The 17495-nt window shown below is 43.8% G+C and overlaps 1 protein-coding gene across 3 annotated transcripts; it reads left to right on the forward strand.

Moving 5' to 3' along the window:
- The first annotated feature begins 1161 nt into the window (after positions 1–1161).
- Positions 1162–16946, forward strand: si:dkey-191g9.7 (uncharacterized). 3 transcript variants are annotated; one of them, XM_035944738.2, is made up of 3 exons: positions 1316–1809; positions 7227–7369; positions 14341–16946. In XM_035944738.2, exon 3 carries the CDS (start codon positions 14348–14350, stop codon positions 15899–15901), a length of 1554 nt encoding a protein of 517 aa, XP_035800631.2. In that variant the 5' UTR covers positions 1316–1809; positions 7227–7369; positions 14341–14347; the 3' UTR covers positions 15902–16946. The 3 variants fall into 3 exon arrangements, with proteins under 3 accessions (XP_023118604.2, XP_035800631.2, XP_054874687.1); XM_023262836.3 differs by lacking the exons at positions 1316–1809; positions 7227–7369 and adding an exon at positions 1162–1291; XM_055018712.1 differs by lacking the exon at positions 7227–7369 and having other exon boundaries at positions 1317–1809.
- Positions 16947–17495: the final 549 nt, after the last annotated feature.

Below are 17495 nucleotides of genomic sequence, written 5' to 3' on the forward strand. Positions count from 1 at the left end.
ATACCTGGGGACAGGGAAAAGAAAAAAAAAAACACAACCTACCTTATCTACTCAACACAGAATGTAACATAAAGATTTCTGTATCATTGCGAGATAGTGTCACGGCGTCACTGTAACAATGACAAGTGAACACTGCATCAGCTGCCTGCTGATGATCACATGATTGCGATCCTACTACAAATTGACTGTTGTGGACTTATCTGGACTTATCTGTCAGAAATGATACAAGCAACAATTGATTAAATTGTGGGGGTGTTTCCGAGTCCCATCAATTCCTGCCGCCTGCTACATATTTAGGTCACACGATTTGGTATCCATACATAATGTATACATGCATAACACACACCTATGTTCAGCGCAAGGTCATTTTGTTTGTTGGTACATCTATATTAAAAGGCCACTTTCTATGTTGACGTGATTTGTGATCATCAATAACTAATAAACAAATGCTTACATTTCTAAATAAACATGTTGCATTTCTGACAATGCCATATTGGGGAATGAACAGCCTTGGCAGAGTACTGCGCTCTCCGAGTGTTTTTCTAATTTTTTTATTGTGTGAATATGAAACTCAGAGACTTCAGTCATGCCGCTTCTCTCAAACTGGTCATGATTTCAATGAGATTGAACTCCAACACCAAAATATCTTTCCCCATTTATGTGGATATGAGCAAACTGATTTCTAACTGTGCCAAAATGCTTTAAAACCATCATATTTGGGGTGTATTTGCAGTTATTTGCAACCAATCCCAGTCAGCTATGGTTACCACTAGCTGTTGTCAGCTCAGCTCCACCCAGGTTTCCCCAAATTAACCAAATTTTGATTTCTCTGCTCCAGTAAAGTTGCTGATTGTTAGTCCAAATCCCAGGATTCATAGCACCCATTCAGTAATATGTAAGTGGTGTCACAGAAACTATGTCCATGAGCTCTACAGTGGCTGCTTGGGCTAGCCATCTGTTGATATGTCATCATCATTGGTGACCTTAATTTTTCTGACATATTGAAATGAAAAGCAGTGAGTTAATGTGTGAAATTGTTTTGACTCTCTGTTACCTCATTGCTGCCTAAAAAAACATGCATTTACACCCATTGAATACTGCAGTTTCCATAGCAACAGGGATAGTGATGGAGAGCGGGGTGATGTTGGTGGGAGGGTGACGGGGAGGTTGAGTGAGAGATCGTCAGAGTAAGCGACTAAAGCAGTAACTGAGGTCAGAGTGAAACTGAGTGAGTCTGTGCGTAAAGATAAAGAAAGGACTGGAGAACGAAGACGAAGAGAGAGAAAGAAAGGTGCCATTTTCTTGTTTTCTCTCCACACATTCATTCACACATCAGCCCGGCTCCTGTCTTCCCAGGCAGAGGGACAGTGACGCTGGCTGTCTGACTATCTTCTCTCATTATCATTCCCCCTCCCCTTCCATCCATCTCCCACTACAGCTGGATAAGCCAACCACGAACCAGCTCCACTCTCGTTACACAGCAGGGTCTTGAAGATTGCATCCTCACATTTGTAATCAGATGTAGGAGAGGATTATCTCAATGTCTCCTCCATCTTGTGCACAGCTAGGGGCAGCTGAGACTAAAACAGGAGAGGAGAGGAGGCAGTGAGAGAGAACAGAGAGGGATCAAGGACAGCATAACGAATGTAGTGGAGTTGAAGGCAGAGAGAGGGAGAGAGGTCACCTGTGGATGTGAAGACGAGGAGGAGGAAGATGAGGGCTTTGTAAGGGACTTTTACCTATCACCATCCAAAAAGGAGAGGACAAGGGGAGCATAGAGACTCAGCAGCAAGTAGATCCCTGCGAGAGGTAGGCTGGTAGATGAAAATGTCCTAAGAAATATGCTGATCTGTGTGTGTGCATGTATGGACGGACCTCTCACTGCATCTGCTCGTGGAACCATTGTGTATCTCTGTCTGTTATGTGTTCATGGGTGTGTTCCTGATTTTGAGAATGCTCTGCAAAAGGGTGAACTGTAAAAATCTGTGCTCTGGTTCGACAGGATCCAGCCTTACTGAGGTAAATTTAGCACCCAGAAATATTGCAAATCGTTTCCTTGAATGTGGTGATGTCTGAAAATTTCCCACACCTGTGCCAGAATCCACAGAAACTTTTCTATCAGGATTGGATTATGGTAATATTAAATACATGCGTGTATCTCCAGGGACTCTTAAGCCATCGGTGCTGTTTAACACTCTGCATTAAGATTTATTACTGGTGATCATAATAATATTTATTATTGTGAGCTGTATGCTGAGGTTGGGTGGCCTTCGCTCTTTATAAGGCGTGACAATCAATGACGCTTATTTATTTGTAACGCCCTTCCTGGTTTTTGACCCTCTTATATTACCCCTTTTTCATGTTTTGAAATCAAAATGATCAAACATGTTCTAATGCCTGGATTACACTGCAGGTGCTGGCTGTTTTTACTGAACCTGAGAAACAGATTCACACACTTTGCACCTACAACCTTGAAGAACAATCTACAGCTGGACTCATTTTTATTCTTAGATCAATTCAAACTTTTAATTACTTGTATAAGTTCCAGCTGCTCATGTTTTAGTTGATTCATTGGCTTTTATAACTTACACTTCTAACTAATATTTTTATTGTTTTCCTAACTATTCCTTCTCATGTGTGTGCCAACAGCTTTTATTTTCTTACTCGGCTACAGTGTGAATAAGGCCTCATACCCTAGTATTCTCTAAATTTAAATAAACTTTGAATTAATGAATTTAAATTCCCACTGCTGCAAATGCACTGCTGTTTGGATTGCATGATTATGTCCTTGTCAACTAATTACAAGATGATAATGCTGTAGCTATTTCTGAAGTAACACGTTGGTGTTCTGACATTCATAAAAGGAAAATTTTTGTGATCTGTCCAAACAATGAACAGTTGTCATGCCTCTTCCAGCCAATCTCTCCACTCCTCCAGAGCTAGCTTGACAGCCAACAACTCATGGTAATCTATGCTGGAATTTCTCTTTGCAGCTGAGAGTCTCCAATAAAATAAGGTGCAGAGGTTGACTTATTGTCTGTCAGAGCATTGTGATAGCACTGGCCCAGCTCCTGTGTTGGAGCTATCCACCACAACTTTGGCTGGTTCCATCTTCACCTCTGCACCTGTGAGATAATGTAGTTCAGGAAGAAAACCGTGGAATCTTAACATACAGTTTCTTCTTAAGAACCCTCTTGAGGACCTAATGCACAGATTTAATGTGCTCCTCGGTGTGTAGTTTTAATGTGCACCTCGGTGTATGGGAAGAGATCAGGATGTTGTCAGGGTAGATGAAGACAAGGCAGTTGATCATATCACAGAGCATATTATTAATCAGGTTCTGAAAACTTGGTGGGGCTCTAATAAAACCAAAAGGCACCCCAAGATACAAAAATTTCCAAGAGATGTTGAAAGTTGCTTTCCACTTACGTCCCTCCTTGATCCATACTTGGTGGTAGGCATTGCGCAGATCCAATTTGGAGAAAATGGATGCTCTGTGAAGAGTGTAAAAGTGGAACTAATTAGGGGAAGAGGATATTTGTTTTAAATGTGATGTTTTTTAACCCCTGGAAGCCAATGCAAGGACAAAGCGGTCACTGAAGAAGAGGATGGGCAGATGATCCCTTCTGCCAGCAACTCTCAAATGTAGTTCTTCGTGGCTGTATGTTTAGAATTGGACAGATTGTACAGGCAGCTACTAGGAAGAGGGACCCACATGCAAAGGGTTGATGCAGCAGCTATATAGAGTCAATGTGGTGGAAGCTAAAGGGCTTGGTGTTTGCTAAATACGGGGGCTAGTTCCACTGGAGGTGAAACTAGATGGGGGTGAATAATTGTTGGATGGCTGGCCCCAATAGATTGTTCAAGGAAATATTTCTTTCAGGATATATTTCTCTTCTCTCTTTACTACCATGCTACATACCACCAGATAGCTAAACTGGTTGAGCAGGTGACCCATAAACAGGGGCTATAATCCCCAGTGCAGCGCCCTGGGTTTGATTCCAGCTCTTCGCCCTCTTCGCCCTCTGCTGCAGGTCTTCCCCCCATTCTTCTTTTGCCTTTCTACTAATCTGTCTAGTAAAGCCAACAAAAGGCCAAAAGAAATTGGTTTAAATCACAATTAACAGACAGATTCCAGTTTGTTCATGTTAATGATGATTCTTCCGCTCACACTAGATTAAATTATGGAGTTCCACATGGTTCTGTGTTAGGACCAATATTATTTACTATTTATATGCTCCCCTTAGGCAATATTATTAAGAAGCACTGCATACATTTCCATTGTTATGCAGATGACACCCAGCTATATTTATCTATGAAACCAATCATTTGGTCAAACTCCAGGCATGTCTGAAGGACATAAAGGCCTAGATGACCTGTAATTTTAGTCATTTAAATTTGGATAAAACTGAGGTTATTGTATTTGACCTTAAACACCTCAGAAACAGACTGTCTAACTGGATAGTTACTCTAGATGGCATTGCCTTAGCCTTCACTTCTACTGTGAAGACCCTTTGAATGATTTTTGATAATGATATGTCCTTCTATATATATATATATATATATATATATATATATATATATATATATATTTATATATATATATATATATATATATATATATATATATATATATATATATATATATATATATATATAAAGCAAGTTTGTAGGACAGCTTTCTTTCATCTACATAATAGATGAAAGAAAGGAACATCTTGAACATCAGGAACCTCTTGTCTCAGAGTGATGCTGAGAAACTAGTCCCTGTATTTATAACCTGTTGGCTGGACTATTGTATTTCTGTCACGGCCACAGCCTGAGGCTGTGATTAGTGGCAGTGCTCTCCCCTCTCTCTCTCTCCTTCCTAGATGTGCGCTGGCAGAGGCTTGGCTGCAGGTGCGGCTGATTGTAATCAGCCAATCGTGTGCAGGTGGGAGTCAGCTAATCAGTCACTCCAGCATCTCCATAAAGCCAGATGCCACTTGTCGTTTGATGCCGGACTGTCTCCTCACGACCAGTTAGTGTTTCGACCTGTACAGTCTGAGCCTTTTCCTAGTTCCTGCAATAATCCTGTTCGCCCTGTTTAGATCTGACTCCTGCCTGCTTTTGTCACCCGGATCTCCTGTTTCCATCGTCGCATGCTGTTGGCTTTTCTCTGGACTGAATTCCCCTGTTTTTCTGAGGAGAACCCTGCTGCCAGCCACACACCACCGCAACATTTGCCTCGCCACCGAGGAAGCCCCTCATACCAGCTTGGACATCAGACTCCCAGCCTCCTCTCCCTGGATGTCACACACACCACCTTGGGCAACCGTAACGTCTGGAGCAACCTGTCTATCTACATGACTGGCTGAAGTCTGGTTTTCCCCCTCGAAAAATCCTCCCGGTTTTGTCAGCTAAGTTTCCTGGCCCTAGCAACACCAGACTTGCTTTACTACATATTAGTCTAGTTTAACTTCTGGTTTCTTGCAAATCTCTGGTATAGTTATGTGGGTGTTTATTAATATCCTTTAGGATAGTTATTTGATTAATTCTCGCTGTTGATAATTTCAGTAGTGGGGTTTCATTGTTCAGGATTTTTGTAGACTAGGATTTTGTACTCTTGTGAGTTTTGATTTTTTGTTGTTGTTGTTGTTTTCCTACCTTGGTAATACCATATGTGGGTTAATCTTATTATAGTTTGCTGTCATTCCTGTAATTAGTCTGCCAAACCACTAGAGGCTTTTAGTTCTGTATTCTACGATTGTCGTAGTTTTGTTTCCGGTTCCTATTTCCGGTTCATGGTTGTAGTTTTCTGTTTATTCACTTGTGTTGTAAATAAAGCATTATAAAACGCTTCTTGGATTACTCTCTCATTTCCTGTGTGTGAGCCTCTGTACCCGCCGTAACAGTACGGTCCGACCAATGAGAGCTCAGCAGGAGATGAGATTGTGATCAATGGAGCAACCAGTATTACGATTCAGCAAGCCATCACGAATCAGAATTCTACCTTAGGTAACATGAGGAAATGCTTCGCAGCCTCATTAGAAGTAATACCGCTTTATACGATCAATTATCTACGCTAACTGAGAGTAACTCAATTAGCTGGGCGTCATCCTCCTGCTCTGGTAGCTGTTCCTGTACCTGTCGTTAATCAGGTTTCTCCGCCTAAGGAGCCTCACATGCCAGTACCTGAACGTTACAGTGGTGATTTCGGTTCTTGTCAGGCTTTCTTAACCGAGGTTTCTCTGGTCTTTGACTTGCAGCCCCAGTTATATTCTTCGGATCAAGCTAAAATAGCTTTTCATGTTGGTTTGTCTGGTGCTGCTAGGGACTGGGGAACAGGCTTATGGGAACAACAAGGCCCTATGTGCAACTCATATGTTGCTTTTGTTGTAGAAATGAAGATTTTTGATCACCCAGTTCACGGCAGGGATGCTTCTGATCGTTTGCTGTTCCTCTCCCAAGGCTCCCGAAGTGCTGCTGAATACGCCATGGAGTTTCAAACCCTGGCCTCCGAGACCAACTGGAATGATGAGGCTCTCTGAGGAGTGTTCTATAGGGGCCTACAGACTGCTCTTAAGGATGAGCTCGCCTTGAGGGATGAGACCTCTACGTTGGATCAATGTAAAGATCTGGCTATCCGGTTGGATAATCACCTTCAGGAATGCCGATGGGAGAAGAAGAACCAAACTTCAAGAGGAACCTCTGGAATGGTGGTCAGTTCACGTCAGTCAGAGCCCTCTAAAACCTTCACTGAGCCGGAGCCTATGCAGCTGGGTCGAGCCTAATTATCTGTAGAGGAGAAGGAGCACCGGAGAACATCTCAGCTGTGCCTATACTGTGGGAAGCCTGGCCACTGCATCGCCTTGTGTCCAAAACGTCAGCCAAAAGATTCAGCTCCCCAGTAGATGGGGGGAATTCTGGTGAGCCGGACTGTGACCTCTTCCCCTCAACATTTTCAGCTTCAGACCACCTTATGTTGGAGGTCTGAGTCTCTTCCTGTCCCCGCTTTGGTAGATTCTAGAGTTGAAGAATGCCTGCTAGACAGCAACTTAGTTCGTCAATTAGGTATTCCTACCGTTTCCCTTAACCAGCCCTTATTAGCGCGTGCTATGAATGGCCTGAATCTAGCTAGAGGTAACTCTAGCTAGATGACTGTACCAGTTGATTTAGTTATCACTGGGATTGTGAAAAGATTACCTTTTGTGTTATGGATCACTCTGAACCCCCTCTTGTCCTAGGATATCCCTGGTTGCAGCTCCATAAGCCTCACTTGGAATGGAAGAGAGGAGAGATTACTGCCTGGAGCCCTGACTGTCATCAAAGCTGTCTCCAGTCCGCCTTTACTACTCCTTCACCTGTGGCTGCATCACCCCCAGATAAGGTAAAATTAGACTCCGTTGCAGTACAATATCATGATCTGGCCCGTTTTCAGTAAGGATCGTGCCCTATCTTTACCACCGCATCGTCCATACGACTGTGCCATTGAGCTACGTCAAAGAGCAACACTGCCCTCTAGTCGGCTGTATAATTTGTCTAAACCAGAACAGGCAGCCATGGAAACTTACATCCGTGACTCACTGGCAGCAGGGATAATCCATCCGTCCTCGTCTCCTGTGGGTGCAGGTTTTTTTTTTTGTGGATAAGGAAGACAAGACCCTTCGGCCCTGTATTGATTTTCGAGGCCTTAATGATATTGCCATCAAAAACTCTTATCCCCTAACCCTGATAACCTCTGCATTTACACCTTTACAAGGGGCCCAGATTTTTACCAAGCATGATTTAAGGAACGCTTACCATCTGACTCGAATTCACCAAGGTGATGAGTGGAAGACTGCCTTTAACACCCCTTTGGGGCGTTTTGAATATCTGGTCATGCCTTTTGGTTTGACTAATGCTCCAGCGGTTTTCCAAAACCTCATCAATGATGTTTTGCAAGAAATGCTTGGCAAGTTGGTTTTTGTTTACCTCGATGACATTCAGATTTTTTCCAAGAACCTGGAAGAACATGTGGGACATGTCCGGATGGTTTTGGAATGTCTTCTCAAGAACAAGGTTTTTGTGAAAGCTGATAAATGCGAGTTTCATGTAACCACCTCCTTTTTGGGATATGTCATCTCGCCTGGCCAAATCAAACCTTGAGAAGCTGGCTGCAGTCCGAGACTGGCCGACACCAGAAAACCATAAGCAATTGCAACGTTTTCTGGGTTTTGCAAATTTCGATCGCAGATTTATTTGAAATTATAGTGAAGTGGCTGCTCCTTTGACTCCTCTGACCTCCACCCGCAAGGCCTTCCGTTGGACCATGGAAGCTGAATCTTCTTTTTCTGAGTTGAAGAATCGGTTTGTTTCTGCCCCTATACTTACCCAGCCGGATTCTTCACTCCAGTTTGTGGTGGAGGTCGATGTCTCAGATGTTGGAGTTGGGGCAGTACTATCCCAACATTCTCCTACGGACCACAAAGTCCACCCATGTGTCTTTTTCTCCAAGCGTCTTTCGCCAGCTGAAAGAAATTATGATGTTGGAAATTGGGAGTTACTCGCCGTTAAGATGGCACTAGAGGAGTGGAGACATTGGTTGGAAGGATCGGAGCTGCCGTTTGTGGTCTGGACCGACCACAAAAAACTGGAGGACATTCGCTCTGCTAAAAGGTTGAACTCCCGCCAGGCACGCTGGACTTTGTTTTGGGTTTTTTTGGACGATTTAACTTCACCTTGACTTATCGTCCTGGATCTCGGAATGTGAAGCCTGATGCCCTCTCTCGACAGTTTTCCACTTCTGAAGAACCTAAGTCTCCAGAATCCATACTACCAAAATCCTCCTTGGTGTCTTCACTTACCTGGCAGGTGGAGGCTCAGATTCGTCGGGCCCTTCGCTAGCATCCAGATCCAGGTAACGGTCCTGCAAATTGTCTGCGTTGTTCCTGACACAGTTCGTCCTCAGGTTCTTCAGTGGGCCCCTGCTTCTAAGATCGCCTGTCATCCTGCTTTCAATCGCACTCGAGATTCTTCGCCAAAGGTTCTGGTGGCCAACCATGGATTCTGATACCAGAGAGTTTGTGAAGGCTTGTACTGTCTGTGCCCATAATAAAACCTCTAACCAACCTAGCTCTGGATTACTACAGCCCCTGCCAGTTCGGAGACAACCATGGTCCCATATTGCTGTGGACTTCATCACTGGATTGCCTCTCTCACTAGGTAAAACAACTATTATGACTATAGCAGCTCATTTTGTCCCGTCAACCAAGCTTCTCTCTGCTAAGACAACAGCTTATGTCATGGTCCAGCAGGTGTTTCGTCTCCATGGGATTCCCACTGACATCGTTTCTGATAGAGGTCCTCAGTTCACGTCAGAGGTTTGGAAATCATTCTGTTCTGCTCTTGGGGCTACGGTCAGTTTAATGTCTGGTTATCATCCACAGTCTAACGACGAAACTGAAAGTACTAATCAATCTCTTCAGGTGTTCCTTCGTTGTTTAGCTTCTGAGAACCCGTCTTCCTGGGCTGAAAGATTACCTTGGAATGAATACGCTCATAGCTCTCTATCCAATGCGTCTTCTGGATTATCTCCTTTCCAGTGCTCCTTAGGTTATCAGCCGCCTCTGTTCCCATCCCAGGAGCAGGAGATTGCCACCTCTTCAGTCCAGTCGATGATTAAGAAGTTTGGGAGTACATGGAGGAAGGCCAGAAGGGCTCTGCTCTGGGCCTTGCAGTGGATGTCGGACCAGGCTAATCTTCATCGGAGGCCGGCCCCTGAGTATCACCTGGGACAGAAGGTCTGGCTCCGTGCGAAGGATATTCCTCTGAGGGTGGACTCTAAGAAGCTGGCACCGCGTTTTGTAGGACCTTTTACGGTGGACCGTGTCATGAACTCCAACTCAGTATGTTTAAACTTACCATCTATGAAGATCCATCCCACCTTTCATGTGTCACAGATCAAGCCGGTGTTAGAGAGTTCTCTGGCCCTCTCTGTCCGTCCCTCTCCACCACCCAGGGTCATCGATGATGCTCCTGCGTATACTGTCCGACGGTTGTTGGATGTCCGTCACTGGGGTCGTGGAGTTCAATTTCTTGTGGACTGGGAGGGATATGGTCCCGAAGAGAGAAGTTGGGTTCGGAGGAGGCAGATTCTGGATTCCACGTTGATTAGAGACTTCTATCATTGCCATCCCGATCAACCTCGTGGGCACCTGGAGGTGCCCGTAGAGGGGAGACTACTGTCACGGCCACAGTCTGAGGCTGTGATTAATGGCAATGCTCTCCCCTCCTCCGGCCTTGCTCTCTCTCTCTCTTTCCTTCCTAGGTGTGCGCTGGCAGAGGCTTGGCTGCAGGTGTGGCTGATTGTAATCGGCCAATCGTGTGCAGGTGGGAGTCAGCTAATCAGTCACTCCAACATCTCCATAAATCCAGACGCCACTTGTCGTTTGATGCTGGACCGTCTCCTCACTACCAGTTAGTGTTTCGACCTGTACAGTCTGAGCCTTTTCATAGTTCCTGCAATAATTCTGTTCTCCTTATTTAGACCTGACTCCTGCCTGCTTTTGTCACCCGGATCTCGTGTTTCCATCGTCGCGTGCTATTGGCTTTTCTCTGGACTGGATTACCCTGTCAATCTGAGGAGAACCCTGCTGCCAGCCACACACCACCGCAGCATCTGCCTCGCCACCTAGGAAGCCCCTCATACCAGCTTGGACACCAGACTCCCAGCCTCCTCTCCCTGGACCCCACACACACCACCTTGGGCGACCATAACGTCTGGAGCAACCTCTCTATCTACATGACTGGCTGAAGTCTGGTTTTCCCCCTCGAAAAATCCTCCCGGTTTTGTCAGCTAAGTTTCCTGGCCCTAGCAACACCCTCTCTACTTCTAAGAATAGACTTAAAACTTTCACCTATGCTGCTATAGGTTTAGATTGTCGGGGGTGTCCCACGATGCACTGGACTCTTCTCTGCTCTCCTCTCTCTTTCTTCCATACAGTTATACAGGTTGTCCCTTAACTCTGGACACATAAGCAAAATACATATTTTCAAGAAATTATATTTTTAGCAACATTTTATTCAAAATATTACTTTTATATATATTGAATTTAAAATATTTGATAATTAATCAAATACATATAGCCATATTTAATCTGTGGCAACAAAATTATAGGCAATGAGATTTCCTATGTGTCCAGACTTTAGGGACACTGTACATCACCACTATATATCACTAACTTTGTGTTTCCCCTGAGGTCCGGTGTTTGTTCTCTCTGCATGTGGCTCTGGATCTGGAGCTACATATCTCTGATCTGCCTCACTGACCTCCAAAATGTTCATTGTTCTGTTTGTATTGCTTGCTCTCCATCTTCTATCCTGCTTTCCCCTCCCCAACCCCTCCTGCTATCCTCCACCCCCTTCATCCCCACTCTGACCCAACCAGTCAAAGCAAACGACTGCCTTCCCTGAGCCTGGTTCTGTCAGAGGAGAACCAGGCTCAGAGTTCAAAGGCATCTTTGGATTGTTGGGTTTTCTGTTCTCTGTTTAAAATCTATGAAGTCTGTACTTTACTATGTTATGCGGTGCGAGATTACATATGTTGGGAATTTGTGCTATGTAAATAAAATGGAATTGAATTTAACTGAATTCCAATTTGTTCAGGTTAACAATGAATTTTCTACCCACAAAAAAGTTAGTCATAGAGTTCCACAATGTTCAGTACTAGGAACATTTTTTTTTTTTTTTTTTTACCTTCCACCGTTTTCCTTAATACAATATTATTAGAAAAGTTTGCAGAAATTTCTATACCGATGCAGATGGCACATTAAACAAGTCAGTTAGTCAAAGGACAAGCATGATGTAAAAACATGAATGTCACTGACACTGAAGACACTAAAGTTCTAGTTTTTTACCATAAAGAAATAGAAAAAGAAACAGGATATCCAACCATATACTGTTGCTAATCTGAGAGAACATGCCTTAATCCCCAGCACCACTGTAAGGAACCTTTTAAACAAGCGCAATCTATCAAAATTAAGAACAGGATTTCCATGCATTTATTACTTCTAGGCTGTACTATTATACTTTGCATGGATGGATGGATGGATGGATAGATGGATAGATAGATAGATAGATAGATAGATAGATAGATAGTCAGTCTCCTTATTTGCAGAGCACTTAATGACTAAAGGCCATTGTATCTTTCATGATGGTAGGCTGACCACTCCTGGGAAGGTTCACGTCATGTGTCTCACTGTGGCTCTCTCCCTAACTCACCATACATTTATATTCCTCTATTGTGTAGTTTGTGCTGTCGTCTCTATTCTTTCTCCCTGGACTTTTCCACAGGTATCTCCATACCTGCAAGTTTCAGATCTGTTGTGGCTGGCCTTCTCAGACAGCTCAGTGTTAAATGTTTCTCATTTCTTTTCTCTCTGCCCTCACCATAACAATTTCAGGCGGACAGACTCTATTTTTGCTCCATACACCTGTGTACTGCCGACTCAATGGCAAAGCCTATATTTGCCCCCTGTTAAGACTGGGATGGGAACACAAGTGCATAATCACAGAAACAGGTCAGGCAGACTACAGCCAAGGTAACGGTATTAACACAGTGGAAATAAAACCAGAGTCTTTGGAGAGCTATGGCTGAAACTCAAGGAAATAGAGCTAAAGCCAGGGAAAGCAAGAAGACTTAGGTGAGTCTTGGACCAGGGAGCAGAGCTGAGCAGGCACATACAAGAGCAGGCAGAAAGTTAAGACAGGGACTGGTGTTTTACAGAGGAGAGACCTGGCAGTGAGTGAATCCAGAGTCCAGAGAAGGCAAGAGGCAGATCAGGATTATGCAGAAGACTACAAAATGTAAAGCTTACAAGTGCAATGGGATGTACTTACAGTGCCGTGGAAAAGTATTTGCGCCCCCTACTGGAATCATGCATATACATATTTGCCACATGTATATGTTTCAGATCATCGAATTTTAATGCAAGACAAAGATAATCCAAGAAAACACAAAATACAATTTTTAGAGGATGATTGGTTTTTTTGAAGGAAAAATGCTGTCCAGCCCATCTTTCCCTATGTGAAAAATAAATTGTAACAAATCTATCAAATTACCAAATTTTTTTAGCAATTGGGTTCAATTTCACCATCCACAACCAAGTATGATTATTGCCATGCTTGTTGAATCTAAACATCACTAAATAGAAACTGTCTGGCATTGTGAAATAGCTAAAGGGTCTTAAAAAGCAGCACATGATTGCGCGTTCTGAAGAGAATCAAGAAGAGATGATAAACAAAATCACTGACATTTATCAATCTGGAGGGTTACAAAGTCATTGCTAAGGCTCTGGGACTCCAGAGAACCACAGTGAGAGACATTATCCATGCATGGAGAAAACACAGAACAGTGGTGAACCTTCCCAGGAGCGGTCAGCCTACCAAGAGCACATCGACATCTAAACTCAGGAGGTCATAAAAGAATCCAGATGGACATCTAAGCTTCCAGATATGCCCCAAGACTTTTAGGATAACATCCTGCGGACTGATTAGTCAAAAGTGGAACTTTCTGGAAGACATGGGTCTGTTACATCTGGTGTAAAACTAATACTGCATTCCACAAGAAGAACATGATACCAACAGTGAAACGTGGTAGTAGTGTGATGGTTTGGGGCTGCTTTGCTTCCACAGGACCTGGATGACTTGTCATAACTGATGGAGCCATGAATTCTGCTCTCTATCAGAAAATCCTTATGGAGAATATCCACCATCAGTTCATGACCTAAAGCTCAACACAAATGATTTCTGTAGCAAGACAATGACCCAAAGCACACATGCAAGTCCACCTCTGAGTGGCTCAAAAAGAACAAAATTAAGGTTTTGGTTTAAGTTTAGGGGGACAATTACTTTTTCACAGGGGTGATATAGGTTTTCAATAAATCCTTCAGAAATCCTCAATCCCCTTTAAAAAGTGCATTTAGGGTTTTGTGGGTTGTCTCTGTCTGATATTCAATAAATATTAATTTGGTGATCTGGAAGATTTCAGTGTGAGAAATATGCAGAAATAGCAGATTTCTGCAGGGGGCCAAATACTTTTTCCTGGCACTGTATTTTTTCACAACTGTAGGACTTTCACCTTGGCACAAGGATAAAATGCGTAACTATAGTGAAAATAGCAAGTATGTTAAAATTTTATCAGTTTCATTAATTTTATAATAACTGTTATTTTTTTAAAAAAATCAAATTATGAAAATCACAGACTAACGCCAATTCTCACAGTACTGATACAAAAGTTTTGATTGATTTGATTTTCTGTGTTTGGTTGTGTCTGAGATGATCAAGTGTATTCCACACTCTATGCTGTATTTCTGTTTAAAGGTATTCCATGGCAGAGGCTGGGCATCCTGTGTCGACGTTGTTCCTATTGGAGGGAGATGTTCCCTTGGATCCTACTGTCTCTGGTCAATCCAGCTCCAAGAGCTCTACGCAGGAAATAAGCACATCTACAGCAGCAGGTTACAAGTGCCAGGAAGAAGCTAAAAGTAAGATATGTAAAAGAAATTCTGCTACTCTTCCTACCGAGGAAACATGCAGCACTAGTTTGGGGGTTACCGGCCGACCTGCTGAACAGCAGCAAAGTGCATCTGAACGTTGTGCAATCTCCGGGGCTTCAAGCCACCCACCTAGTCTTGCTGAGACACATACACCCTCACACCACCATAGGACAGGTGTAAATGCAAACAAAGACAACCCTGAGTCAGCCTGGACATTGCAGAATATAAAGTTGGTATCTCTGCCTGTTCACAGAAGTCACTCTGACACTTTATGTCAGGTTAAACAGGGAGTGCCCCCCGAGGCTCCAGACAGTGAGACTTGTGGACTTAGTTGTCATGGAGATAAAAGCATCCAGGAGGCAGAGACTCACTCTGAGCTGGCCTGTAAGCAGCCCATGCAGTTGCAGCAGTGCAGCTTTGTCAATACCGTTTGCAGAGGAGCCAACAGTGGAGAATCTGGTGTACAGCAGCCTCCAAGCAGGTGCATCTGTATCTCAACCACTGACACAACAGTCAGGGTAAAGCATGCTGGGGAAGAAGGCCATCTCCCCACTCAATGTGACAAAACACTGTGTTATGGCTCTTATATGCACCATGATAATTTTGAGGACACATTTGCTGCTTACTGCCATCCCCAGCCCATTCCAGCCCCATCCCGGCTGCTGCCACGCCTGGCAGGCATAGAGCCACAGTGCAACGTTCAGTGTGCCGTGGCACCTCCTCCTGCAGCCAACCACCTCACCCTCCCTCGACTCATCTCCTCTGTCAGTGAGACAGGCCTAGATGCCAAACATCTGCTGCGGTGCTGCAACCTCAGCTGCTCTTGGATCCATTCAATGCCTCCTGGCACTTGCCCACAATCTCAAAAGCCACTCAGCGGGGAGGACTGCTGCAGCAGTTCATTTGGTCAAGTCAGATCTACAGTCCGTGACATGGGGACTATGACAGCCCACACAGTTCTGAGGGATGTAGGGGTGCAGACAAGTCAGATCACCATATCTCATGTGTTCCCCGAGGTCTGTCTGGCAGACAAGTGCAGGAATGAGACCTCCTGCATCCTGACTCCAAACAGCGATAGTCATGGAAGCAAGAAACTGGGTGGTGCTCCCAAATCTCCAGTAAAGGAGGTGAAGTGGGATGCAGAAGGGATGACATGGGAAGTGTATGGGGCTTCTGTGGACCCGGAGGAGTTGGGTCTAGCCATCCAGAGACACTTGGAGCTACAGATCAAGGAAACAGCAAGCCATGCAGCCAAGCTGTCACGCCAAAACACCAACACATCTGGTCAGGGCAAAAATACCAGCTGTCAGAGAAAGAGAAACAGAATGATGAGCTCCATCCGAACCCCGGTCTGCTGCAGTCGGAACACTGAAGACGTTGACTGACTCACCAGCTGACAGATGGAGTGGAAGGGACCTGAACACTGAACTGACCTGAACTTCAGCCTGAAATGTCATCCATCTGAGCAGAGGCTCTATGAAAGATAGACTAATCTGCATACTTACAAGACTGGCCTGTATACCAGTATTTCAATATTTCAGAGACTGCAACTGTGATGCCTGTAGCTGTGCACTACAAATTTTTCTGAGGGCCTCTCCACATATGTGTATTTTAATAAGAAACTGTATACAAACATAGACTCAATAAAAAAGCACTTGCACAGTGTTAAGCAATCTGATACAACAGCCCCAAAAGAAATACTACTCTTACTACTAATACTAATAATATTAGTCTGAAAAGCTTGTAATGAATGTGGGTTGAGGTGTAGAATGTAATTCAGTCAACTGAACCTCAGCTGAATCCAAACCAAACGCTGATCTAATGCTAATCACCTCAGATCACCCCTTTACTACATCCCTGCTTCTGCTCCCCACCCCCTGGAATTTGTGTTCCTCCTTCTGCTGGGGTTACTGTTCTGTTACTGGGGTTCCATATGGCATTTGGGGTCTTGACTAACACCTGTGGATATCTGGCAAGGGAACCATTGAGAATTTCTTACCTAATACTGATCCAAATCTTAGTCTAGAGCCTCAAAAACAAACTACCACCTCGCCCTCACAGTCACAACAAGAACTGAATGTTACAAGCAAACACATGAAATGTTAAAGGAAATGAATGTCATAGTAATACTGTAGAAAAAGTCAAAGTAAAAGGCAATTTAACTAACCATTATGTCCTTTTAAAAAACAAACAAACAAACAATGGAGATAGAGTGAATATGTCCTTTGAAAGGGAATTTCATGCTGTGTGGCATCCAAAATAAGTTAATACTGTACATATTGTGTGTTTTCAGGCTATGAAAACAAAATGGTTGTCCTTTTTTTTTAATGAATGATGGACAAATTTTGATATTTCAAGTGACTGACTTGTTTAGTCTACCCATGTTCATGGATTCATTTTCTTTCCATTAAAAGGATGTGTGGTTCCCTACGTATATTTCCTTCTTGGCTATTTGTACCACTAACACTACTCTCATTACAACATTTCAAACCATTTTCAGACTACTGATATTGTATGCAACACAACGTATAGCTGCAAGTAATTCCTAGACAGATCACGGTAGAATGCCCATAGAAAAAGGATGGAAAAGACTTAAGTCCAATTATATTCTTCCATCCATCCATTATCTATACACTGCTTAATCCTCATTAGGGTCATGGGGGTGCTTGAATCTATACCAGCTGACTCAGGGTGAAGGCAGGGGGCACCCTGGACAGGTCACCAGTCTATCACAGGACTACATATAGAGACAAACAAGCACACTTGCATTCACACCTACAAACAATTTAGAATCATCAAATAACCTCATCATATTTTTGAACTATGGGAGGAAGCCAGAGAACCCAGAGAAAACCCACGCATGCACAGGGAGAACATGCAAACTCCATGCAGAAAGATCCCAGGCCAGGATACGAACCAGGGATAGGATACCAGGATCTACCAGTCCCCAACTACGCAACCTGGGGACTCACACCGCAG

Source organism: Amphiprion ocellaris, chromosome 16, assembly GCF_022539595.1.
Source record: "Amphiprion ocellaris isolate individual 3 ecotype Okinawa chromosome 16, ASM2253959v1, whole genome shotgun sequence".
In the NCBI taxonomy this organism is placed as follows: Eukaryota; Metazoa; Chordata; class Actinopteri; family Pomacentridae; genus Amphiprion; species Amphiprion ocellaris.